Source organism: Poecilia mexicana, unplaced genomic scaffold (genome assembly GCF_051168715.1).
Source record: "Poecilia mexicana isolate PSO_F unplaced genomic scaffold, ASM5116871v1 scaffold_22, whole genome shotgun sequence".
NCBI classification, from domain to species: Eukaryota; Metazoa; Chordata; class Actinopteri; order Cyprinodontiformes; family Poeciliidae; genus Poecilia; species Poecilia mexicana.
In genome coordinates, this window is record NW_028263391.1 from 10,361,192 (window position 1) to 10,387,149 (window position 25,958).

The window sequence follows — 25,958 nt, forward strand, 5'->3', positions numbered from 1 at the left end:
TAACAAGTGGTTCGTTTTATTACCTCAAACACGTCAGTCCATTCTCCCTTGGCCTCTAACATCAATGAGGCCTTTTGACCACATAATATTGTATCTTTTCTCGTTTGGACCATTCTCTGTAACCATGGAAACGGTTCTGGATGACAATCAGCAGTTTCTAAAATACTCTGATGAACCCATGAGGAACAAATGTAATTTATCTTCCCTATTCTGATACGTCTAGATATCTAAACATATTAAGTTGCTGCCATGTGATTGGCTGACGCATTTATGTTAGGAAGCAGTTGAAAAAGAAAAGTGAATAAATTATGTCCATCGTTGCCAAATGCTTGATCGAGATGAAAGATTGCTGCAGTTGCTTTTTTTTGTCGTGCGGTGGGCTTAGTATGAAGAGAGTTTTCTATTAATCTGACTGCATTGTTTTATAATTAATACTAATTTGGACTCAGATTCCATCAGAATCTGATGAAGTGATGGAAAGTACTGCATTGATTTGAACTGAACCTGAACCAAATTGGTTTCTTTACCAGTTGAAATGTGTAGAACCTGTTTGTCTTGTAAAGTACGTTGAGAGGGAATTCGGGGCTGGAAAAAAATAAAATAAAATAAAGTATGTGCCTCCTTAACAGATTCATCGCTTTTGCTTTTTTGTTACACTTTATCAACAAACAAATTTTAATACAGACCCAATATAACTCTTGTAAATGCAAAATGTATTTTCAAATCATGATTTCATTTATCAAGAGAAAATAAATTCTCTAAAATAACCTGGGAATATGTGGAAAAGGAACAATGTGTTTGGGCCGACCTGGAGGGCACCGGTCGCCACGAAGCAGTTCGTAATTTCTTGATCACCTCTTTGAATTCTTTTAATCCAGTCTAGTTTCGTGGATTGAACAAACTGCATAATGTCTTGTCACAGGACGTGAACTGGGTGGATTTCTGGGCTTTAAGTAGGACACACCAGAGCTTTTATCTTACTTTTTGTCGAGCTGTTTAAAGGTGCTTGTGTGTTCCAGATTATTGGCCAGCTGCCGATAATCTGGAATAATAATAATCTGCCGATAATCTGGAATAATAGTAATCTGCCGATAATCTGGAATAATAATAATCTGCCGATAATCTGGCCAGCTAAGATGTGCTTGAGGTTACGGTCATAAATTGTTAGTTGGACGCTCTCCTGGAGCAGCAAGTCATCCCGACTACACTAGTTGTTAATTTTCTTTATTTTGATAGTCTGAGGTTAAACTCAGTTTCTCTTAAAATGTGGGTAATTACAGTCTATTCACGATCAACAAGAGGGTCAATTACCTTTTCACATAAAATTAAAGAGCAAGTGTGTGAATGTAGAGCGAAGCGCTTTGGGGTCTTATGGATTTGATGAAGCACTTTTGAAGGACAGGCCATTTACCATAATGTCAGGATGATATTAATGGTTTTTCTCCCCTTAATAGCCAAACTCATCATTTAAAAACTTCATTCTATGCTTACTCTGGTTATCTTTGTCTTGCATTAAAAGGTGTTTGATTATCTGAAACATTTAAGTGTGACAAAACAAACATCATCATGAGTATGATGCATTCTTTACATAGCTTATCTTTTGAAAAAACAGGTTGCCCAGCAACCCTTAAAAAAAAAAGAGTTGTTTGAATGTCAGAAACACAAATCTAAATACTTGAAAGATTGTTTATTTGAAAACCAGCTGTGTACAGGTAATAGACAGACAATAAATAATAGCGAGAGCAAAAAAATAAAATAAAATTTTGTATGCCTAATAAATTAGGAAAAGAAGTGATAAAAAATGAAAATGTACAGTTTACTTTACCACCCATGGAAAGCAACATAAATACACACAGAAATGGCGATTTGTCCTGGATCACATCCAGAGGCAGGTTTTGACACCTTGTAGTAAAAAAACCCAAAAACAAACAAACAAAAAAAAAAGAGTAACATATAACACTGGCTGAACATAAGAACATGTTATTTAAAAGTACATGTAATGCAGGGACGAATACAAGTACACATCCTTCATTCTCAGCATGTCAAAGCAAAAAAGAAAAAAAGAGAGGAGATCTTATACAGCCTGACTCCATACGTCAATGCGACATACATTATCAGTACACTAAGCAGTCACCTAAACAATGGTTTCAGCTCGAGAGGAAGTCCGCCCCGCTTCAACTACATAAAGCTAAACTAAAGATTACTTTAAGCCAAGCTAAAACTTGTCAGCTTGAGCTGAAATGCTATGGATGCACTTAGTATCGGTGCTGAATTAGCCCTACGCTTCGGGCTTGATCGGACGAGTCCATGATGCGAGTTAGTGTTTGTAAAGCGTGAAGGCATTCCGTTGCGTTATAAGAAGATTACTAAAGAGATGAAAGGCAAAAACAGGTTTTATAGTACATCTGAGTTCCTTGAGAAGAGAAGTATTGTTAAATCAGCCTCGTAAAAAAAAAAAGGAAAAAAAAAAAAAAAATGGCGCTGAGGTCTCAGAAAAAAACGTCAGATGCTTCGGTCCAAGACGCCTGCAACCGCACTAGCAGTGTATGGTTTTTGTGAAACTTTAATTTCACCGAGTTAAACACACACTGCTCCAGAAAACGTAAACTGAAACATTTTTAACCTTTAATTAAAAAGAAAAAATATATATATATATATTCCACATTCTCCCAAATTATCAAAAGTAATATAAAGTAAACAACAAAAAAAGTTAAGTAAACAAGCAATTAATATTTACAATACATACAGAGTACACAACTTATGTTGCTCATTTATGAAAGTTTATTACTTCCGGCCCCCATCAACATCCTCGGAGCTGATGTGCAGTTCGCCGCTGTCCGTCCCCGTTTCCATGACGTCTGGAAGAAGTCCGTCAAAAAACAAAACAAAAAAAAAGCTTTTCTAAGATGACAGAAAAGGAGGTGCGTGGCTCCCTCTGGTGGAACGCCCATGAAATGACATGAGATGAGGGCGGAGGCGCTTCAGAGATTATCCCCCGGCTGGTACTGAGGCTCAGTGGCTGTGAAGTAGTCCTCCAAAAAGGCTTGCAGATACTCAAAGGTGGGCCTCTCCTCGGGGTCCTTCTTCCAGCACTGCACCATGAGCTCGTGCAGGGAGGTGGGGCAGTCCTGAGGGCACGGCATCCGGTAGCCTCGCTCCACCTGCTCCAGAACCTCGCGGTTGTTCATGCCTGGGGACGAGGGAAAGCGGACAGATTCCCTCTCACTGACCTCATTCAAAGCTCCCAGCAGCACTAAGCAGCTTAATGCATCTAAGAGTTTGTGATTTACTGCTGGTTCTTTGTTTTTGTTTGCTTTAATACGCCATATTGTTGGTGTGGTTTGATATCTTATGAGACCTTTTTTCTTGTTTTTGATGATTTTTTTACTTCAGATTCAAATATGTGTGCTCTTTTACGTGAAAGTGCTGCATAGTTGTGAAGTAGAATAACGTCCTAATGGGACGTAAACCTCGGCCTCGGTTTCAGCTCATCGTTGGGTGTTTAGCTCCCTTCGCCTGAATCAGAAGGTGCCACCACCAAGACAAATTTATCCTCAAAGGCAGTTTATTGCTCTGCATTTTATTTAGTAAATGGCGTGCAATTCATTTTAAATTTATGGATTACGGTCCCTCTGCTTTGTGTTCGTCTATCGTATGAAATTGAAACAAAATGCACTAACATTTGTGGTGGTAAATGCAGCTTATTTTTCCTTGCAAAAACCCTAACGAGGCGACATGCAGCATTTATCAGACGTGACCAATCAACAGGAAGACGTCTCACCTGGATAGGGCACCCTCCCCTTGGTGACCAGCTCTGTGAGCAGGATGCCGAACGACCATACGTCTGACTTGATGGTGAATTTCCCGTACAGCGCGGCCTCGGGAGCCGTCCACTTAATCGGAAACTTGGCGCCTGAAACAAGTAAAGGCGTTTGGTTTGCATGTTTACTCCTCCAGCTACAGCAACGTGTTTGTGACTTCGCTTTTGCCGATCCCCGAGAAAATACTTCGGCGGTAAGTAGGTCAGGTTTCATCTGTGGTTTCACATCACAGCGTCCCGCTGGGAAAATGACGGAACAATTCCATTATCTTTCCCCCTCCCCTCCTCTCCCGTCTCCGTTCGCACTTGGCCCTAGTTAAACAGTCAAATGTTTTTTAAGCTGCTGTCCAACGAGCAGCTGGGCATGTTGACAAGAGTAGTTTATGTCCGACTCGTTGAGGAAAAGCAGCCGGACTGTCGAGTGGAAACTCGAGCAGTTAAACGCGCTCGTCTGGATTAGATTTTTCACTGTTGCTCGATATATATTCAGCTGCCTTTCAGCCATGTTCCAACCACATCCTTCTGTTTTCCAAGTCTTCATCAGAACAAATTCATGCATGTTTACCCTCTGCAAAACCACAGACCTTTTTCCTCTGACTGCAAGTATTCCTAAGGATGTTGTGGGTGAGGGAAGCTGAGGCTACTGAAGGAAAATTGGAGGAACATGTAAGATATGTGCGCACAGATCGGCCTTTGATGCTGCAACTGTGTCTTGAGTTTTCAATGTCTGACACTAAGTCAGAATAAGCTGGTCCTGATTTAGCTCGGTTACGATTCCAAGTTTTTTTTTTAATATTTGGTAAAATGCCAGAATAATAAGAGAGAGTACATTTTTTGGTAACGTTTTTCAAATTCTGCGAATGACATCACATTCATCATGTGAGTTGACGGTGTTCTTGTTGAAAAACAGTATTTAAAAAAAGAACAAGTAAAAACCAGTTTAATGAGATGCAAACTGCCAGAAATGCACAGTATATGGTTTATCTCAGCAATGTTCACTATATCCTGTTGGTGGGAGAAAGCACTAGATACATATCTCAAGGTTGGTGTGCAAACTCTGACTTCCCCAAACAGAGTTCTGACTTTAGGTAGGAAATGATGCTGTTTTTCCGACTGGGAATTCAGAAACTAGATTAGAAAGATTAGTAGAGCCCATTGACCCATTCCTTCTGACATAAACATAGGCAGGTTTGTAGGCAACTTTGCCCTCATATATTTCTTTCAGTTCTACACTTTCTCCGTTTTAAGATCCAAGTAGGTATGCCTGCAGATGAAACAGGTATTTCCAAAGGAAGGCGTTTCTCGAGATGTAATTGGACAAACAAAATCAAGTGCAACACGATTGGGGGAGCCTGTCGTCGTTATTACATAATAACAGCATCCGACATTACCTGCATCTCCATAACTTTTCCCCCCCGCCTGTCTTAACAGTCTGGTTACATTTCAAAATAAGAGCATCCACATAAATCGCATTTATTTAACAGCTAATAGTTGTGACTTTTCAGCAACGTTTACTAGTAAGGAGGGCTAAATGTTAGCCATTACATTAAATCCATTTTGGTTACAGGAACAACGCGAAACTGACATTAAGCTAATATTAAAAGAAATAAAAATTAAATTATCATTCAAAAAATAATGTTAGGTCAAAGGATGGTTGTCCATTTGGATGTCCAACCTTTTCTTTGGGAGTAAATGTAACCCGGCTGGTGTCTTGAGATGATACTTCAATATGTTCACATCATTTATACCAAAATATTTTGGCACAAATCTGCCCCTTCACCCCGCTCCTCTATCCGGCGAGCCCACCTTGTCTCGCTGTGTATTCGTTGTCCTCGATGAGCCTGGCCAGACCAAAATCGGCAATCTTGCAGACCAGGCCGTCGCCCACCAGGATGTTGGCAGAGCGCAGGTCCCTGTGGATGTAGTTCATCCTCTCAATGTACGCCATTCCTGCTGCCACCTGGGAAAAGGAGGTTTCATTATTTTTCCATCTAAAACAACATAAAACCGAACAGTTTCAAGGTCGGCAAATGTGTGTTATGCAAAGAGCGCCTTTTTTTCCCCCCCACACACACATTAGTAAATGGGCCCACACTTCAGCCACGCCATTAAAACCACCGTCTAATGGAAACGGGAGAACGGCGCTGCAGCATTTAGCATTTAGTCCTCAAACCCAACGCTGGAAATCAACTCATTAGAAGATAATCAAAACCAGCTGGGAGATCCTAAACAGCTGTCATCTGATTGTTTTTACAAAACTATAAACCCCAGCTGAATATTTTACTCAATTTGGATACTTAAACCTCTTTAAACGGGGGTTGTTAGTTTAATAATGTACAGTTTGTAAGGACTAGTGCAAATTAAAACATTTTATCTGATTGTAACTTAAAAAAACGGATTTAAAGGAACGATTGCATCCATTTATTTAACAGGGACAAAAGGTTCCTCGCCAAAACAATAAAACAAGGATGGTTTGTAGAAAGGCAAAGCTAATATGTTTATTAGCCAATGATTTATGTGTACAACAAAGCACTGATGGAATCAGTCCACCATAAAACAACAACAAACAAAAAGCACAGTAAAAACTAGAGAGGTTATTAGCAGCACACCTGCGCCGCCATGTCCACCAGGTTTGGCAGTTTAAGGCCTCGTCCTTCTCCGTCTTTCAGGAAATCCAGCAAACTTCCTAAAAAAGAAGAAGAATCTGTTGCATTTCACTCTTATAGAGGTTTCCCAGTTATTCCCTGGGTATCTATTTTATTTATTTTTTGTTCTCTCGAGGAATGAAGCGAACTGTGACCTTTGCTCATGTACTCTGTGACGATGTAGATGGGCTCTTCGGACACGACGGCGTAGAGCTGCACCAGTTTATCGTGTCGGAGCTTCTTCATGATCTGAGCCTCCTCCAGGAAGGACTCGGGCGACATGGTGCCAGGCTTCAAGGTCTTCACCGCCACCTTCGTGGTGCCGTTCCATGTGCCTGATGAAAAAAATCAAAAATAGTTGCAACACGATTTCGTTTGTCTAAGGAGTGGTGCTCATCTTTGGAACAAAATGAACATTTTCTATATTTAAAAACCATTTTCAGTTCTACGTCATGCTATTGAGCCAGTGTGAGCCGAATGTGGCTTCACAGCCACTGGTTTCAGACTGCTGGGAGGGACCGATGCGGAGTTGTGGAAAAACTGTCAAAGAGATGTGAAAATATGCAAAGTTTTCACATATTTCTAAAAAGATAAAAACCGGAAAGGTATGGCAGTCTTTTGCAATGAAAGTGAAACGAATCGTTACAGCTGCATGTTTTAGTACAAGTCCCTGCAGGGCCGTGAACTTCTAATAGGTCTTGTGAAGAAAACCGTGTCCACAGTACGACGCAGCCAAAACCATGTTTCACAGGGCTGCCTTTGAGGTGATGTCTTAGCTTTTTTTCTTGGCCTTCCTCAAAAAAAGAGAAAGATGTGTGGCGTGCACGACTGCAGAGGTCCAGTCAACAGATTCCTTCTTTGTGGATCGGTGCGGCTCTTCAAAAGTGATTTATCTTCCTCCTTCTCTTTCCAGTTTGCGTGGACGGCCACGTCACCGTGTGTTTGGATTCGTGGCGTGCTGCATTTATTTTCAGAAGATGGATTAAACTTTGCTCCAAGAGAAGTTCAAAGCTATATAAACTAAGTCTGCTAAACATCGTCACGTATCACTAGGTTTCTGCAAGGATTTTGGGAAAAATGTGAGGGAGTTCATGGAAGGAGTGTGTCCTCTGTGCACTGGCCACCGACATGTACAGCAGATATTTAAGTATCAGTTAACGTTTAGAACATAGGACATTGGGACAAGTTGTGTTTTCATGAAGCTCAAGTCAAAATATGCTCTCTAAAATCTTGACTCAAGCAAAATGGGCGCAGCTTTAAAACAGCAAATTAGAACCGGGTCCCACACGGACTCCAATTACAGACAGCTGTTTTGCAACAGCTGTCCGAACCGTCGCCCGCGCCAAACGATACACACCCATCCAGACTTCTCCGAACTGGCCGTTGCCGAGGCGTTTGATGAGCTGCAGAGACTCCCGCGGGATCTCCCACACGTCTTTGGTTTTGACGGAGAGGTCGGTGAGACGAGGCATGCCTTTGTGGCACGGCACAATCAGCCGACAGCACAGCCCTGCAGCCCTGGCTGGAAACGCGGGAGGACACACGCGTGAAAAACAAAACTCCTACTCGGAGCTGTCATGCTAAGTCATTGCTCTCCCTCAAATCAAGCGCTCTCACCGGAGTAGTGCTGAACAAGCTGCTGGAGGGTCTCGAACTGGGCCCTGGTGGTGATGTAGTAGCCTCCGTTGTCCAGTTTACGAATCTTGTAGTGTTTGACGTGATCTCCCTTGATGTCATCCCAGTCCTGGATGGAGAGAGAGTACGCCCCTGGAACGGAGACAACGCATGCGTCAACAAATAGCATATAGGCATGTAGTTCATGAAAACCAGGGAGCAGAAAACTGATGCCAGTGCAATAAAGTGATTTATGTAAGTATTTCCTATTGTTCCACATTCAACTTTCTCTGTCCTTCATGTCTATTTTAGCATGGTATGAATTTATGGTCAATACTTTGGTCTGACGGTCATGAAATCTGGAAATTTTCACAGTCAAAAACAAGAACGGAAATAGAACAAGAGAGGGAAGGATATGAGGAAGGACTAATAGGTCGGATAAGAGGAAGGAAAGAAAAGAGGGAAGGAAACAAAATGAAGAAAGACATAAGAAAGAAGGATACAAAAATGACAAGAGACTTGAGGACACAGACTAAAAAGGAAGGACATGAGGAAAGAAGGACATACAGAGAGAGGAGGAAGCGTGCAAGGATGGCAGGACAGATACAAGGAAATAAATTAAGGGCATGAAAAACACAAAGAAGGGAGGATGTACTTGAGAAGATGCAAGGGAAGAAAGGCAGGAAAAAATGAATAAAGGAAGAAAAGAAATAAATGTAGAAGGAAGGAAGAAGGGAAAGAAGAAGTAAGGGAGAAAGGAATGAAGGGCACAACATTTAAGGTAATTTTATAGCACATTTTCAGCAACAAGGTTATTCAAAGTGCTTTACATGAATTAAAGCACTTTACACTAAGAAATAAAGCCTGAAAATGCAAATATTTTCCCACATTCTTATTTTCCTTTTCCATACAGATCTGGACCTGGAATTTATTGAAAGTTCTATTGAGTTTTCGAGTTTGCTCTAAGATGCCCTGCGCAGTGCTTGTATTGGCACGTGTTTCACACACCTTTCCTGAAGGGTAAAAGTGTTTGCCATCTCAGCGTGTCGCCGCTGTGCGGTACCTTTGGTTGTTTCGCTCTCACGGATGAGGAACGTGCCTCTGGCGTTGCCACCGGAAAGCAGCTGCCGCTCCGCGTCCTTTCGGCCTAATTTACCAAAATACCAGCTGCGGGAGAAACAAAAAGGCACCAGGTTTAATATGTCTTGCGCCGAATGCACTTCACTCGCTCTGTTTGCAGTGGGTGTGACGCCGCGTCTCGTTACGCAAAAGACAGACGGGGAAGCTGCTCGACATTTACGACGGGCTCCCAGAGAACGGGATCTGATCTCGTGAGAAAAGGTGAACTCACTCCTCCGCCTGGATCGAATCCACAGGAGCGACGTAATTGCTGGGAATGTATCCAGTTCCACCTGTAGTGAGGGAACGAGCCTCCCACCAGTCGCCCTCCCTGGGGAGTGAGGGAGAGAGGAAGAGAGAGAGAGAAAGGATGAACGTACCAGCAGGTTGGAAAACTTTAGCTCTAGTAAACCCAAAACGTTACAGAATATTTTCTAGACAGTTTTGGAAACAGTCAACTGTTACCCTTCACAACTACTTGGAGGCTTTATCAGCTATTTTCACGGCAAATATTGACACCCCCTCCCATTCTCCCGCTTTTACTAAGTCTATTATGCAGAATTAAAAGCAATAAACAGATCATTCTTCGTGAGCAGCGGAGAAAAGTTTGTTGCACAAAGTCGGGTCTGACTTTTTTTTTTTTTTTTTCCAAACACCAACTGATGCTGATGATCTCTGGATAGCTACTCGCATAGGAGTCAAATTATCACACTGACCACAATGGTGCTTTTGGAACATCACAAACTAAACTTATTATGAACGGATCCTGTTTGATTACAGTTGAATTCAACAAAGCGTCCTGCTGCTCCTCCGCCCGATGCGCAGCAGGACGCTCCGCTGACTCAGAGTCGGTTCGGCCCTCTGAACCGACATGCAGACGGCGGCCGAGATCGCCTCTATCAGATCCTCAGGATGAAGCTTGGACTTAGTTTCCAGATGTAGTCAAACCATATCTTTATAAGAGCGTAAAGCTGCCAGGTTAAAAGCTTCAATACGCAGGGTGACGCTGATCAGTTGGATGGATAAAAAAGCCTGACATCATGACGCGTTGTTGTACCTTTCACCGCTAGTCTTTTTTTTTTTTTTTTTTTTTTTTATTAAGGATTTTTTCGGCACTAGTTTATTTTACAGCAATCTGACTGTGGGGGGGGCAGAGAGTGCGGAGCGAGGCATGGGCCCAGCGAATGGAGGACGGGAGTCGAACTCCAGACTGCGGGTTAGGGTCTCTGTATGCGGGGCGCCGTGCTAACCACCGCGCCGCACAACGCCCCTATTGCGGTAGCTTATGCTGTAATTTACAGTTTCTCTTTGTTAAATTATTTACATTTTTATACAATTTGAGCTTTCTGACGAACTCACCTAATCCACCTACTTTCATTTCCTTGGAAAAATCTGTTTTGTCTTGTGATTGCGACTAGTCGACTGGCCCAGAAAAAAGTAATTGCAGAGAAAAGAATCGACTAGTCGACTAATTGGTGCAACCCCTAGTACACTGTAGCCATTTGCAAGACAATCTGTTCCTTTCTCACCACATTTTGACTAAAACGAGCACAGATGACTCTTGTCTCTTGTCCTGTAGAAAGGTTTCGACTTCCTGCAAATATTGTGCATTAGTCCAGTCTCATTAGGACAGAATTTATTTATTTATTTATTTATTTTTCTTTTTTTTACAAAATAGTTACAACTTAGTCAGATTGAATGGAGAGATTATCTATGGGATTTAGTTCTGCACTTTGACTATGCCACTCTATAAATCATTTCTTTGAGCTCTTAAGATGACTAGAACTTTAGAAAATACAAAACTTGCCCAGATTTAAAACTATTTAATGTATAAAACTTTATTTTATTTTGAAATTAGGTGATTCATTTCGCTTCTTTTTATTCGTTTTTTGTGTAGAGAAGAAACTTCAAGGTTTTACAATCAGCAAAAAAATAAAAAATAAAAATTTAGTAGAAAGAAACCAACTGAGTCGTTTCCAAATTCAAACAAAGTGAATAAAAAAAATTGCAAAATTATTCGTTGGTGTCATTCTGGTGAATAAATTCCATGGAGATAACACATTAAACCAGATAAAATAAGAATTAGAGTATATTTACAAATACTGTTTCTATATAATGCTTGGTCAGCGTTATTAAGACGAAGGGGCCAAAAAGCCACAAAAGACTCAGGAATGATTACGCGTCATAAACATAAACTATGTGCTGGTCAGTCGGATAAAATCTCAATAAAATATGTTAAAGTCCACGTTTGTGACAAAATGCGGAAGAGATTAAGTTGTAAGAAAGGTTTTCTAAAGTCTTGTACTACAATCTGAAGCTAATCCTTTTGGCAAAAACTGGAGCAAAGTGTTGAAATGTGCCACACAGCTAGTCCCAGTGTGGTTTAAACTCCATGACGACGTTCTGCTCAGAATAAAAGGAGAACGACGACAAAAACAACGTAATTCAACACAGACACCGACTGCTCTCCGTGTTCCTGTGTGACATTTTATCCCAGATGTAGCGTTTGGACCTTGGTGAAAAACAATCCCAAAACTAATCAGAGGAGAACACAACCAGCACCCTCCCTCCGCATGCTGTCATACAGATGTTTTCACACTTACGTGCTGTTGAGGATCTGAAACCTCTCCCCCTTTCTGAAGCTGAGGTCATCCTCCGTCCTGGCCTCATAGTCATACAGAGCCACGAACAGAGTTACCCCTGCAGGGGAAAACAAGAAAGTCACATTCAGTATGACAGCTGACCTAAAAGACCTGAAGGCTGTCTGTGATTTGTACGGATTAAAAGTTTCATTTTAAGTATTCCACCAAAACAGGAAGGGAAGAAGGATGGAGAGACAGGAAGCAAGCACTGACTCTAGGGTCAAAAGAAGACAGACCACAACAAAGGGAGGCAGAGGCAGATAGGACAAAGCAAAATGATAAACTAAAAACAGGGAGGAAGGAAAGGAAGAAAGGAAGGAAAAAATGATTACGGAAGGGGAAACATAAAGAGATGTTGGGCACAAGGATGGAAGGAAAGAAAAATAAGAAAACAGGGGGAGAAAGAAAGGAGGTAGGAAACAAAAAGGAAGAAGCATGGACAGAAGGGTGGAATGAATTAAAGGAAAAAGGAAGGAGGGCAGCTTAATGGAGGGAGAGAGTTGGGACACAAGGAACAAACAAAGGACACAAAAAAGGAAAGAAGTAAAAACAAAATGAAGGAATGACGTGAGGACACAAAGGTGGAAGAAAGAAAATGTAAGAAAGGAAGGGCAGCATGAAGAAAGGACCTACTGACACAAAGGTGGATGAAGGACACAAGTAAGAAATTGTATCAATGTGATATTTTCAAGATATGAGGTGTGGAGATCAATATGGAGCAGTCCTGGTTTTAAGTCTGGCCCTAAAAATACTTTTATACTCATTGAGCAGCAAACAGGTGACGTATGAGGAGTCAAAACTGTCACAAGATCCTCGTCTGAATCGTCGCTTGAAAACATGTCAGCCATCTTTCGGCTCACCGCCTTTGTTTTACGGAATGCAACTTTAACGTTGTGGCGAGAGTCGCCACAACAGACTTTATTAAACTGTTGTGGCTACGTCCGAAATAAAGGAATGCAATCTTTTTTCGTTACAAGACAAAGATGCCTCTGGAGTCCCAGCATCTTCAAACAAGCCAGAAACCACTGAAAGATTTCACTTTCTGAATCCTATTAAATCCACCAAAAGCTCCCCTTTATCTCCTCTTGACCTCCATTCTCATCCAGCGTATCGACCTGTGTTGTTTAGTTCATTCACGCAAAACTCCACTGTACAATCCTCTGACTCTACGTACTTGCACGTTGGGGGAAAAAGAAGGCCCAGGACAGCTAAAGGCGAAGAAAGATGTGCTTCATATGTGTCTTTAAAGCCTGAAGCAGAAGGGGCGCAACGCACTGAAGAGAGATTTGCACTCTTCAGCAAAATGTCTGGTCCTTCTGCTCGTCAGATGTGCTTCACAGAGCACCGGCTATAAATTAGGTCACTCTGTTTTCCATTAACCAGAGGGCCGGGGTCGAATGTCCTTCACAGACAGATTCCTTTATCGCAGCATGGCAATACTGGAGAGAGAAAAATCTAATAATCCCAGCCATGATGAGATAGTTTTTTTTTTGTGTGTCTAAGCTGCGAAGAGGGAGATGATTTCCAAAGTGTTTGAAGCTCCCCTCTGTGTTAAACTGAATGTTTCCTGTTTTTAATTGCTTTGTTGAACAGTTCTGACACAACCGTAGGTTGAACGTCACGTTAAATCCCCTTAAAATGACTTGAACTGAAGAGGTATTCACTCTTTTATTGGGATTTCAGGTTACAGATCAACAGAAAGTGGAAGAAAAATGTCACACGTCTCTACCAGCTTCATCTCATCCTGAGACCTTTGGGGGAAGGACTGTTCGTCCACAAGCTGATTCAAAGACTCTCCACAAAAAAAAAAAAGAAAAAAGATGAAGCAACTGAGATCAGCGAGTCATATTAAAAACAAGAAACGCATCAAAAGAAAAACAGCTAAACATCTCAGCTCAATCAAACAGGGTTTAATAGTTTCTGTTCATTTTTAAGTCCTGCCACTGATTCACGGTCGAATTTCTGGAATTTAATTGGGTCGTTTTAACACAAAACGATGCTAAATCTTTCCATTGCAGCCATGTGATGTGTGGTTTTCATTGTCTTACTAGAAGGTGAGTCTGAGTCCCCACCCCCATCTTAAACTGTTTTGCAGCCTCTTGTTTTTTTTTAGCAAAACACGTTTTTGATCAATTTTGACTCACTTCTTTCGTAATAAAACGTTTTCCCTCAACGTGACGTTGTCACAAAGTGGGATTTTGAGGCTCTCTTTGAACAATGACTTTATTTTCACAGCTTTTCCCATAAAAGGTCAAACTTGAGGAGTGACTGACGTAAACAGATTCTCCCACCTGAGCGGTGGAGCTCTGCACCTCCTCCAGAGTTACCATGGAAATCCTGTCTGGACTGTTAGCTTAGCGCAGGGATCTGAAAAAGAGCCACTCTTTTCACCTTCCACAGTGGCTCTAAATAACATGGTTAAAAAAAAAAAATAGTCATCTAATATTTTTAAATATAGACGTTATAACAAATGCAGATTTTAGATACATTTTTTGTCATTGAATAATTGCATTAAATTTCCACAACAGAATGACACTAAAAAAAGAGCAACATGTTTTTAGATCTATTTTTCTGTCATTTAGTTAGAAAGTGTTTGAATATATTTTTTCTGAAAATATCCACAGCATCGCGTTCGTCTTCTTTTTGCGCTTTTGTTTATTGGAAACCACCCACAAAAAAATGAATTTAATGGTTCTTCTTTAAGAATGTCAACACATTTCCTGCAGTAAATATTTATCAAAATTACAATCATGTAACATTATTGGCTCTAGATAAGCTTTATTTAGCTGGATTGAAGGCAAAAATGGCTCTTTGAATTGTGGTTTAGTAGAAAGCCATGTTTAAAAAAATAAAAATACACACTACTTTGAGATATGCCAACCAATCACAATGCAGTTTTTGATTGCATAACCATAACAGAAAAAGTCTAGATACTTTTCCAAGGCAGAATAGAATCGTCACCTTCCTAAAATAATTTTTTTTTTTTCTTAGCCAAAAGTGATTTTTGCAAAAGAACACTTTTGACGACGTCTAACTGCGACCAACAGAGCAAGACCGTGGTAGTTTTTGCAGCCACGCATCGTTGTGCATTAAGTCTGCATGCGGATAAGCTGCTGCGGAGGTCCAGCCTCACCTGTCCCTCCCCGAGACCGCAGCGTCCCGGACTGCGAGGACGTGTGCACGCCTCCGAACACCGTCACCCCCTGCGTGGCGGCGGTGTGGAAGTTGTTGTAGTTGGGGATGGTGGTGACGCCGAAGCTGGGGTAGTGCTGCGGCGTGGGGTCGGAGCCATAGCGGTACCCCGAGCTGTGTGTGAGGCTGGTCTCGCGGTCATCAGTGAGTTTCGCTGCTTCTTTATCCTTACATTGGACACAGCCCATCCTCTATCGTCTGTGAGCGGACAGAAAGAGAGAGAGAGAGAAATGGAAGGAGTGAGAGACAGAATGAGGATGTAGGTGGAAATAACAGCTCCAAAGCTGCCTCTCCTGGGGAATTTATAATTTAATCTTCCATTATTTCACATTTTCCTCTGAGACAAGGCCTTCAGAAAAATCCAACAGTTAAGCTGAAATTAAACCCGATCCTCGCTCTCTAATTTAACACAAAAACAGACCGTAGCCGAGCCGCGTGTGGTTGCTTTTAAAATATGAATTAACTTCTTTATGGCTTACGTCTCCAAAGTGTCGCGTGACCACACATGTGCGAAGAATTTACTCCCACGCCACCACATTTATAGGATGGCACGCAGTTCGTTTTTGTTTACTTTAACAGGAGCTCCACGCACACACACACACACACACACACACACACACACACACACACACACACACACACACACACACACACGCACATCTATGGACCCGGAGTACTGAAGTAAAAAAAAAAAAACAAACGCACACAGCAGCAAACCACTTCATGGCACTGCTATTTATCCCTGAGCACGGAGGATTTGGCCTCACTAAACCAGTTTTGCTAATGAGTAAGGCGATCTCTGTAGAAGGAGCCCTTCCATCTTTATGGACCCAGTAACACTAATGAACATCTAGGCTCAAGGTGTGCCTGGAAGAGGGTCTTGAAGCTGGTGAAGCATGGCTGGCTGCGGGGTCGTCTTTCATCAGAGCGAGCAGCCGACTGACTTCAGACGCGGCTAATTGGAAACACACTTGTTGACAGTGTCTGTGGACGGGGAGAGGTGGCGTTAGCGGGAAGGGGAACCGTCACAGCTCCCTCCATCAAAGAAAAGGATGGGCTGTCCGCTGATGGGGGGATAATTTATGAGTGCTGGGTGTAAAAGGAGCAATAACGTGGAAGTATTACTGTGCTTAAAATGACAGGTTTTACACTAATCGCATTCTACAAGGAGCCTTCTATAGCTTTAATGAAAAAGAAAAAAAAATACAATTAATAGTACAAGATTGGAAATACTGAAACAAAAAGAGTTAACTATTATTACTATTATTAGGGTGTTATTATTATTGTTGTTATTGTTATTACTAAGGCTGCAGAATAGGATTAGCATTAAGAAAACTGGTGGCATTATTGTTGGAGATTGCAATGACAATACCAGTTGGCATTAACTCACATTTTTTTCAATCCTTTTTTTGTATTTTTGTCATAAATAAAAAAGGATAAAAACATGACATGAAAAACAGTACTTTTCAAAAAACTCTAGCTTATCACCCACAGAAGTTTATCAGTCCTGGGTATCATTATTAATCGTCATTATAATCATTTAAGTTACGGTGGCTTAGTAAAGTATTCATATTCCCTGAATTTTGTCAGGTTATAAACACAGATTTCAATGAATTTTATTAGGATTTTATGTGATAAACCAACACAAAATAGAGCATAAACATGAAGTTAAAAGAAATCTTTAAAAAAAATAAAAAAAAATAAAAATAAAAAAAGGTTCGACACACTTTATTGTTCAGCTCCAGGCAGCAGCAGGTTTTCATCATAACCTTCCACACAGGGCGCCGCAGCCTGGGGGGCGGCAAGCACTCAGGAAAAAAAAAGAAAAAGAAAAAGCCCTGCCAAGACCGGAAATCAGAAAAAGCTGCGTATTTACAACTTTGGAACGGTTCCGTGAACGTTTTTATCTTGGAAGCAACAGCAAAAAGAACGTAGCGATAATTGCTTTATAGGCCTAGTTAGTTGTCGAGTACTGAGCAGCTCCCAGTACTCCGATACCCCGAATAAAAATCCAGGATAAATATTCCCCATCATCGCTGCTGTGGGGAAGATGTTCCCTCAGCGGGGATTCAGAATCCGGTCAGAGTTGACAGGAAGATGAATGGAGATAAATAAGATTCAATAACGGTTAGGAAACCCTGTCAGAGGACACAAACAATCTGAGGCAAAGATTCACCTTTATGCATAACAACAACCCTAGAGATCTACATGCTAACATATAAGCATATTTATGTTTTAAAAAGGTCCAGTCAGATTCAAATCCAATTGAAAATCTGTGACAAGACGCTGCTTTATGTTGTTCTACAAAATAAACCCCCGATATGATATAATGCAATGAAGAATGCTGCTACCATGTCACAAAAAGTAAGATCTTTTTCACTTAAAGCAAACTTCCTCTTAGGATGGCTGTAGCGGGATAACTGAAACTTTCCTGAAAACATTTTATCATCTTACATTGTCGAAAGGAAACACGTAAGTAAAGTGTAACATCTCTAGAACAGCCGGGCAAATTCACTTTACAGATCTGTTGCCTTCTAAATCTGCCGCAGCTCCTGTGTGTCAACAGGCAGCAATAAAAGCAAACTATGGCTTTGGCAGACCAGGTGACAGGCACAAATCACTGCTGTGCCGTACCTGCGGAACAGGAATCCGACAGCAATGCACCTGGCGGGATTCTGGGAAGCCCGGCGCTCTGTGTGCGCAGAGCTGTTTGTTTCACTTCCTCAAAGCAGGTGAGCGTTTGCTCCACTCTGCCTTAACTAACGACAGAGAAGGGGAGCCACTGCGGAGAGAAAGAGATCAGCGTGATTCACGACCGCCCATAAAACTCCATAAAACAGCCAAAAGAGGGAGCGGGCTCGCAGAGAGCGCGCATTACGACAGGAGCCCGGAGCAGAGCAGGAGACCACGGACAGAAACGCAAGGAGGAAAACTGCAGATTTGTCTCTAATCCTCCAGATTTTAGATAATCTTCTTTGACATTTATATTCCCATCTTCAGTCGTGTGGATCCCTCTCGGACAGTCCAGCACATGTATTCAAGCTAAAAATACATCATAAAACATTTAGTATAGACTGCGAGTACATGAGCAATCGATAAGTATTTTGAACGAGTGTTTTCAGCGAAAACTAGCGATTTCCTTTTCTTTTCTTTTTGACGAGCAGCTTATAAAACATTTATGTTATTCGGCTGCGGGTTAAGAAAACACTATCGTGTGAGTTTAACGGAGACGTCCATCCGTTTCTTACCTTTTTAAAAACAAACTTTCAAGTAACAATGTTGAAAAGAGTACTGATGAACGTTCTGCTGCTGCTTTGCATAAGCTTGACGTATTAAGAGAGCAGACAGGAGGAAAATGGTAAGAGTCTGTTTTCTGGTGTGACTGCAGAGATTTAAATAGCACTGCATCCACTCCTGGAGGGAGCAGAGTAAATGAGGGGAGATCTCTTGTTACCGTTGTGCCTGTGGGGGGATCATGAAAACCTTCTGTCTTTTCCGAGTTAAAAGGGTCCGGAGCGTCTCCATTTGTGCACGTCTTCCCACCGTGCGCAGGCCGCCACGTTTGGGCAGCAGAGAAAAGTTTCAGGGCAGAAAAAGATGCGCCGCATGAATCAACACAGGCGAGGGGACAGATAACAATCATTCACTACTGTAACGCCATAAACATGTCACACACACATTCATCAAAAAGTTTCAGATTCAAGCTATTACATGGATGAGTCAACACCATTTGTCATACGGGAAAGTCCAAATAGTTTTACTTTTCCTTGTGTTTACGGTGACAGAGATCTACATAAATAGACACTAGCTCCAAGAGATACAGGCCAAAACTCTGTCTGGAGGGAAACGAATGCTGCACATGACCATAAAAACACCAACCCAAGGCGGCGTAATGCTGCGTGGAGGGTTTTCACACAACATGTACAAGCTAACTGATTATTATATAGGGACATTTCCTTCAGCTAAAACAAAGCAACGGTGGAAAATTTATCGTCCGGCAAAACTTATCGTGAGGTCAGAGGTCAGTTTCTTTCCTCTTTCAGCCCAACCACGAGCCCCTCTGCAGATCTCGTCACTCCCGCATCTTCCTCCCCCTCTTTCCAGCATTCGAATCCAACACTGACCGCATTAAAACCCATAACTTAGTACCGATTTATTGATAGACTAACACATTCATCAACTCTGTCTGATGACGGTGCGGCACAACATCTTCCATCATGCAGAGTGACAGGAGTTGCTAACACATTTAGCCTGCACGTTCAAATCCAGCTGCAACTTTGGTGCAGCAAAATATTTCAAACTTGGGCCAGACTGGGGCCGATATTGAATGTAGGGATGGAAGTTCATCATATCGTTTATTGTGATAAATTTCTTATTATTATTTATCGCTCCAACAGAAAATTCCACTTAATTCCCAAACCTGTGGATATTGTCTGTTAATTTTTACTATTTTCTCCACAGTTTGTTCAAGGAAAGGACCAATAAATCAATAATTTTGAAAATATTATTAAATGCATTTACAATTTGTAGATTTATATGGCTAGTGTCCTAAAGAAGTGCTTTACAAGTTGGAATGTTTTATGTTTTTCAAGAGCTGTATTTGTGTGTTTATGGGGCTATAATTGCTTTGACACAAAGTCACAGATATACAGTTATCTAAAAAAGGAGTAATAAATCATTCTTATTGCCAATTTTATCGTTATCACAATAGTGCCACAGAATATTGCGATAAAACTTCAAGTTCATATCGCCCATCCCCAAGTGAGTATACAAAGAAGTGTTTTAAAGTCTGTTCCCATGTTAAAAATGTCAGATCAAAGTCCACACTTTACAAAAGTACACCAAGCTTTTACAATATTTATTGATGCAAATTAGATAGTATTTTCTCTTTACATCACAATTTTGCTGCATTTTGCATTTGCGTTTTTTTGCAAAATGCAAAAAAAGTTCAAGTAGTATCAAGACTCTTTCATGCTCAGCTCAGATCAACCTGTGACACAACTTAACCCCCCCGAAAGAAAGCACATGATGGTATCACAGCCTTAAGTCTTCACCTCAGTCTCAGCAAGAACAATTCTTGTGCTATTTTCAGACCCAGATGAACAGCTTGAGTCAAAGAGGCCCACAGCAGCTTGGTAAGGAAAGAGACAGGGCTGTTCCTGCAAATGTGTAGGAATGTCAGGTTAAGGTTAACAGATGGATAAAACAGGAAACAGTCAGACAGACCTGAGAAAGTGACACGTCCAAAGTGAACGCTCTGCACAGACGAAACCATCCATATCCAGTAAAGCAAAAGTTAAAATGTTCATCGAAACATCAAAGATTAGAGTGTTAGGGAAAAAAGTTCCTGTGTAGGTTTCACAATAATCAATTAATCGTTTAATAAACAAACTCAATGATTTTCACTTGCATAATTGAGCGGGTTTTTTTTTTCTTTTTCTACCAAAAGCTAGATGAAAAAAGTCTCCAGACTGGTGATTTGGTGTCAACTGGCCCTTATTTTGAAGGACAGTTTTGTTTACAGAGACTCAATGATTCATTTTATATGTTGTTTTGTTTATGTATTGTTGATATTTGAAATTTTTTGCCAGTTCCAGTGTTAAATGTTCATCAAAATTTAAAGTTGATTTATCTCCAAGAATGTGTCCTTGCATTATTATTGATTTGAAAACGGCCTCAAAACAACAATATTATCGTTTATCGCAATAACCTTTGGGTCAATTTATGCAGGAAAATTTGTTATTGTGACAGGGCTATCATTGCATTTATAGTATATCAAGTAATATTTTTTATATTTATGCCATCCTGTTCAGCACCATCATCCTTTAAATCCTCACCTCTCCTGCCTTCAACCCTTACAACTACCTCTCACTACTGGATCCTACCCTTCATTTCCATGTCCTTCAACATTCATCCCTTCTCCTAACTCCCAAAACCTTACTTCCTTCGACTCTCACCTCTACCACTGAACTCCCTAAACGCTCATCCCTACTTCCTCCATCCCTGACCCTAACCATTCTCCTTCATGACCACATTCTTGATCCATCTTCCCTGCCTCATTATCCATTATCTTCTTCGTCTGACCCATTTGTTCTACTGTGCCCTACGTAGTATCATGAAGGTCCTTATCTGGACTGGGGAACTGATGTGCTGAGACAGAACTGCCACTACGCGTCTGGATCGCTGAAGCATCCAGCAGCCAGCCTCCCCTCAGATGAGTCCATTAAAATTCATTAATCCTCTTCTCCCAAGACAGCCACAATCCTTTAAATAAATCTTTTGGTGCTTGCCAGTAAATCACAGTTAAATTATGTTTATTTGAGTGAATTGAATAGATGGCCTTTCAGATATTTCGCTACCACTGCATTAGACTTTTTGTCTCCCGTTTTCTCTTAAAACAATTCTGCTTATTTGCTATGGTGCCCAAAACAGTTTTCAGTATTTACTCAGTTTTTGGTAAATTGAAACACACAATCTGCAACCTTTGTATGTCATGTACCTGATACATGACATACAAAGATAAAACCTCAATAACAAAAACTGGCTTTGAGTCTTTGAAACCTGACCAAGAACCACAAGACAGTGAAGCTGTGCTCAGATGGTGATTACTACTACTGGAATGTCTTCATCATTTCACAGCACTTAACTTACCAATCTCTCATAAATGTGACCGCTTTGCAATTCAACCAACCCCTTCCAAACACAGGCCTGATTCTTTTGAGGTGTGGTGTCACTTTACACTCAAGGTTATTGATATAGGCGTTAATGTCGAACTTCCCACCCGACTCCCACGGACAACGCACACGCGTTGACCTTACCCAAGTCCAAAACCCGACGTTTTGTTCCACCAACAAAGACAAGTACAAGAAGAGCATCACTTGAAGCTGTGTCCCATTTGGATGAAATACGACAAACGCCGCTCTGTCTGCTGGATTTTCGACGACACGGACAATCTCCTCCTTATGGCTGCCATTCTCTGGATAGTTACAACATTTGCTTGTGTCAGACAACCGAGTTCATTCAGTGTATCAACAGCAGGACAATGGGCACATTTCACTTGGCCACAAGATTACGAGCACAATGAAACGCAGTGTTAAAGCTTTCAAAGCGCTCTTCGAGCGCTGAATGAACAGAGTGGGTTATAAAACCCACAGCTGAGCTTCATACAGTACGTGGTTTAAGCCTAGCTGTGTTTCAGTGTCACAGTGTTCACAGTTGAGTGTGTTGAGTCATGCTGTTAAATAACTGAGACCATTGTAATTATCCGTTCAGTCAGCTTGATTTGGGCATCTTGCACTGACACTTGGGAAATAAGGAAAATTGGAGTATCAAATAAACCAGGAAATAGCAGAGCATTTGTCTGAATTTGGGATCTGTTGATGAATATTTCCAAAAGTTGCTTCAGTGAAGGGTAAAGGTTGGTTCTTCATCATTTGCCAACATGAAGAACCATGTTGTTATCCTTTGTATTTCCAGCAGGAAATATATAAGCTGAACTTAGACTAACTCAACATCCTTTATTGTTTATGATCTAAATTAGTTAGGCTTTACACCCAGCTGTAACTTATCAGTAAAATTAATTTCAGAGACTTGTTTTTTACTTATGTAAAGAATCAACCTGGAAATTTGAACAGTTCACAAAAGTTCATAGAGTGAAAATCACATTTATTAAGTAGTTAATGCTAAGAAACTGAAACTAAGGAGAATGTAATGGTTGCAAACTACAGATTTATGACATAAACAATTCGACATTGAGGAAGTATTACTTGAATGATGAGGGTTGTTTTTAATGGTCTAATTCTGACTATTATAGCATACTATTTCCAGAAAAGCAAGAAACAAATCAGAAAGAAATAAACAGGGAAAGAAGACTTATCAGGAGGTATTGATCAGACAATCAGAAGTGAGTATTGGTGTAACTACTCCTAATTTGGACTTCCCTTGGAGGATATAAGAAACAGAACTTGAAAAATGACCTAAAATCAGAAAAAAACAACATTATTTATTTTTTTTTTATGAGCAAACAACTTATCTAAGAGTTTGTTTTGCCCAGCTTGTGGGCAGGAGAGCAAAGAGTCATTGTAAGCAAAAGATCAATAGTCAACAAGTTCCAAATTTCCTCCAGTGAACTTTGCTTTGAGTAGATTATTTTTCAAAGCAAAGATTAGTGCACCAGTACACTTCCTGTCTTTGACTACAGGCGCTTGTTGCAGCACAGTAAATTCAGATTTACCTTGCAAATATTTAATCCTCCAATTTATTTTGAGTCCCATCCCACTAGTGCACCACAGTTTGAGGGCCATGCTTGTAAACATGTCTGTCATCTGGTTTACTTGTGAACACGAAGGTCCTAAAGAAACATTTGCATGGAGCATTAGTAACTCATTTCAATCTAGTGAAACACATCACACACAACTGTGCACTCTCAGGTTTAGGGTGCTAAGTGAAGATGAAGACACGTCAACTAAAACACCAACTGCATCCTAACTTATATCACATGGGAAGCCAGCACATCATCCCATTTGTGTTTGCCTCCAAGATGGATGGCAGCACTTCCAGACACAACAGATAACCCGATTAAAGCGGCTTTAATTGGAAATTTAACAGCGTGGCAATGCAATAAGCTCAACAAATGTGACAATTAATTCGGAGACTAATCAATAGGAGGCTGTCTGCGGGTCTGTGGTGCTCTCGGCCTCAGCAGTCAGCTCTGTTCTGCAACCCATCCGTCCCTGCAGCAGATGCAACACCTCTTCAGAAACGCACGAATGCAAAACACCAGCCGCAATCACAGCACGTCGTTCTTTTTGATTGATCTCAAACTCGCACATGAGAGCAAACCCACTTCTACAGGAACAGTCTGGTCATACGACCGTGGCGCTTTAAAGCGTGTTATTTATCTCCCCTCTTCTCTCCGGAGATGGATTCAACCCACAGAGCAAAACAGAGGACGAGGCGGCTGCACCGGTTTGGAGCAGAAGTAAGACATAAAAACAAAACCAAGCTTACCGCAGAAAATCAAATCAGTCCATCGGAGTTTTCAGTTGAGATTTTGTGAAGGAATTTTTTTAATGTTTTTTTTTTCTCTCTCTCTCCTCTGTCTGTGTTTTATTTTCCTCACACGGAGGGAGAACAGAGGGGGAGACTCGTCCCTGCCGGAGAGCCTGTCGCCGCCGTGTGTTCGGATGATGACGATGGAGTGAGAAGTCTGTCAAGCCACACTAGCAGCATCGAGCACTTCCGGTTACGACTTTCAAAATAAAGCATCTGTTTCTGGAGGAAAGCGAATACTCCATTTGAATAAATTTAATTTTACATACTTTATTGAATATTATTTCACTATTTATCGCATAGAAGCATAATAATAAACACCACAATTCATTTTCATAGCATAAATCTCTGTTATTGTTCGTCGCAACTGAAGAAGTGCCGCTTTAAATTCCGGTTTGTCTCTGTTTGTTTTGAAGCACTTTGTTTTGCGTGAGGCTGATGCAGAGTCTGACCGCCTTGATTGACAACGTTTTCATCCAATGAGAGTTTACAATGTGGGCACAAGTGGGGCACCTCCTCGTCTATGAGAAAGCTGGAAAACAGGGCACTGTTGTTGGCTATTTGTCTTTGATCAAGTGAATTTCAGCACTCGGGAGGCAGTCCTGCTTGCTGTGTTATAGTGTTATAGTGAGATTTTTTTTTATTTTTTACTCAAAGTCAAAAGGACAGAATGTAGCCTGAAGGTTTTCCTTTTTAAAAACCGCAGAATATCTGGATGAGTTTACCTGTCTGCTAAGATTGATGATATTGGAAATCAACTGTTGCCCTTTTATTCCCATCAGAATATTTGAGGCCAATGAAGAAGACCAGATTCAAATGTACAGCGCCCTTCACGCCTGCTGAGTCCCCTTGTAAAGATGTGCAATAAGCCTAAAAGTACTGCTGAAATAGGATATTTAACATGTAACCGCCCCCAACCCTCCCCCCCCCCTATAAAAAACAAACAAAAATAACTATTCTTCTTTTTGTCTGATGTTAAATCAGACTAAACTTTCTCTTTTAGGTTTGGAAGGCTTACCCAATTTATTTAAATTTTCTAATAACAAGGGAGAAGATTTTTATTGCCTGCTACACATTCAGAAATTTACATACCCTGAAATTTCTATACCTCTAAACAATTTGGGAAAGGCTTTGTGAGTTTCTGAAAGGCTAATAAATTACACAATGTGAAAAAAATTGTGAAACTCTAAAACCTCGGGAAAACTTTCAAACACTCATATATGCAAGTGCAAACAAACAAGTGAAACAAACGACAGAAATATCCAGCCACACCGTTCAGAAAAAACAGATACTGTGGCCCAGAAAGAACATGATTTGCTTCAAAACATAAACCCCAGAATAAAAGCAGAAGACCTGGTGTAGATGTGTGTCAAAGCAACAAACAAGCCAGATTATGACTTGCAAGTGAAGCTTGAGATTTTTTTTTCCCAAAACATGTCTTGTGGAGATGTAAAAAGAAGGAAGAGTTTAAGTCAGCTAGGTTGTGAAGCATGGGGCGGGCAGTATCATGCTATGTGGTTGCCACAGGAGGAACTGGTGGAGTTTGCAAAATTAATCAGTCAAGATGTTAAAGCTTGGGCAAAAATTGCTTTCCCAGTGGTTTTCCGCCTAAACATTTGACCAAATCAGTTGGTAAGTGGTTTACTACAAAGCACACATTTTCTTTGTTCTTGTAGTCTTCTTTTAGAGTCTGACTCAACTAATAACCACCCATAACCTGCTGTCCATTCCTAAATGGACTTAAATCTCTATTTAATCATATTTGACATTTCTGCTAGAGCAAGAAGTTGTGCAAGTATGGCATATTCACAGAGTGTAGCAAGAGTTATTATTCAGATTTTATAGTAACAATCTTGCACAGTGTGCCATGTTCAA

General features: G+C 40.9%; 1 protein-coding gene across 1 annotated transcript; it reads right to left on the reverse strand.

Moving 5' to 3' along the window:
* Positions 1 to 1,672: 1,672 nt before the first annotated feature.
* LOC106906671 (tyrosine-protein kinase fyna-like) lies at positions 1,673 to 24,181 on the reverse strand. Its single transcript, XM_014972032.2, has 12 exons — positions 24,042 to 24,181; positions 14,974 to 15,230; positions 11,802 to 11,898; positions 9,431 to 9,529; positions 9,143 to 9,246; positions 8,083 to 8,232; positions 7,823 to 7,987; positions 6,621 to 6,800; positions 6,430 to 6,506; positions 5,627 to 5,780; positions 3,782 to 3,913; positions 1,673 to 3,190 (listed from the first exon to the last, which is right to left on the reverse strand). Exons 2-12 carry the CDS (start codon positions 15,218 to 15,220, stop codon positions 2,982 to 2,984), a joined length of 1,614 nt encoding a protein of 537 aa, XP_014827518.1. The 5' UTR covers positions 15,221 to 15,230; positions 24,042 to 24,181; the 3' UTR covers positions 1,673 to 2,981.
* Positions 24,182 to 25,958: the final 1,777 nt, after the last annotated feature.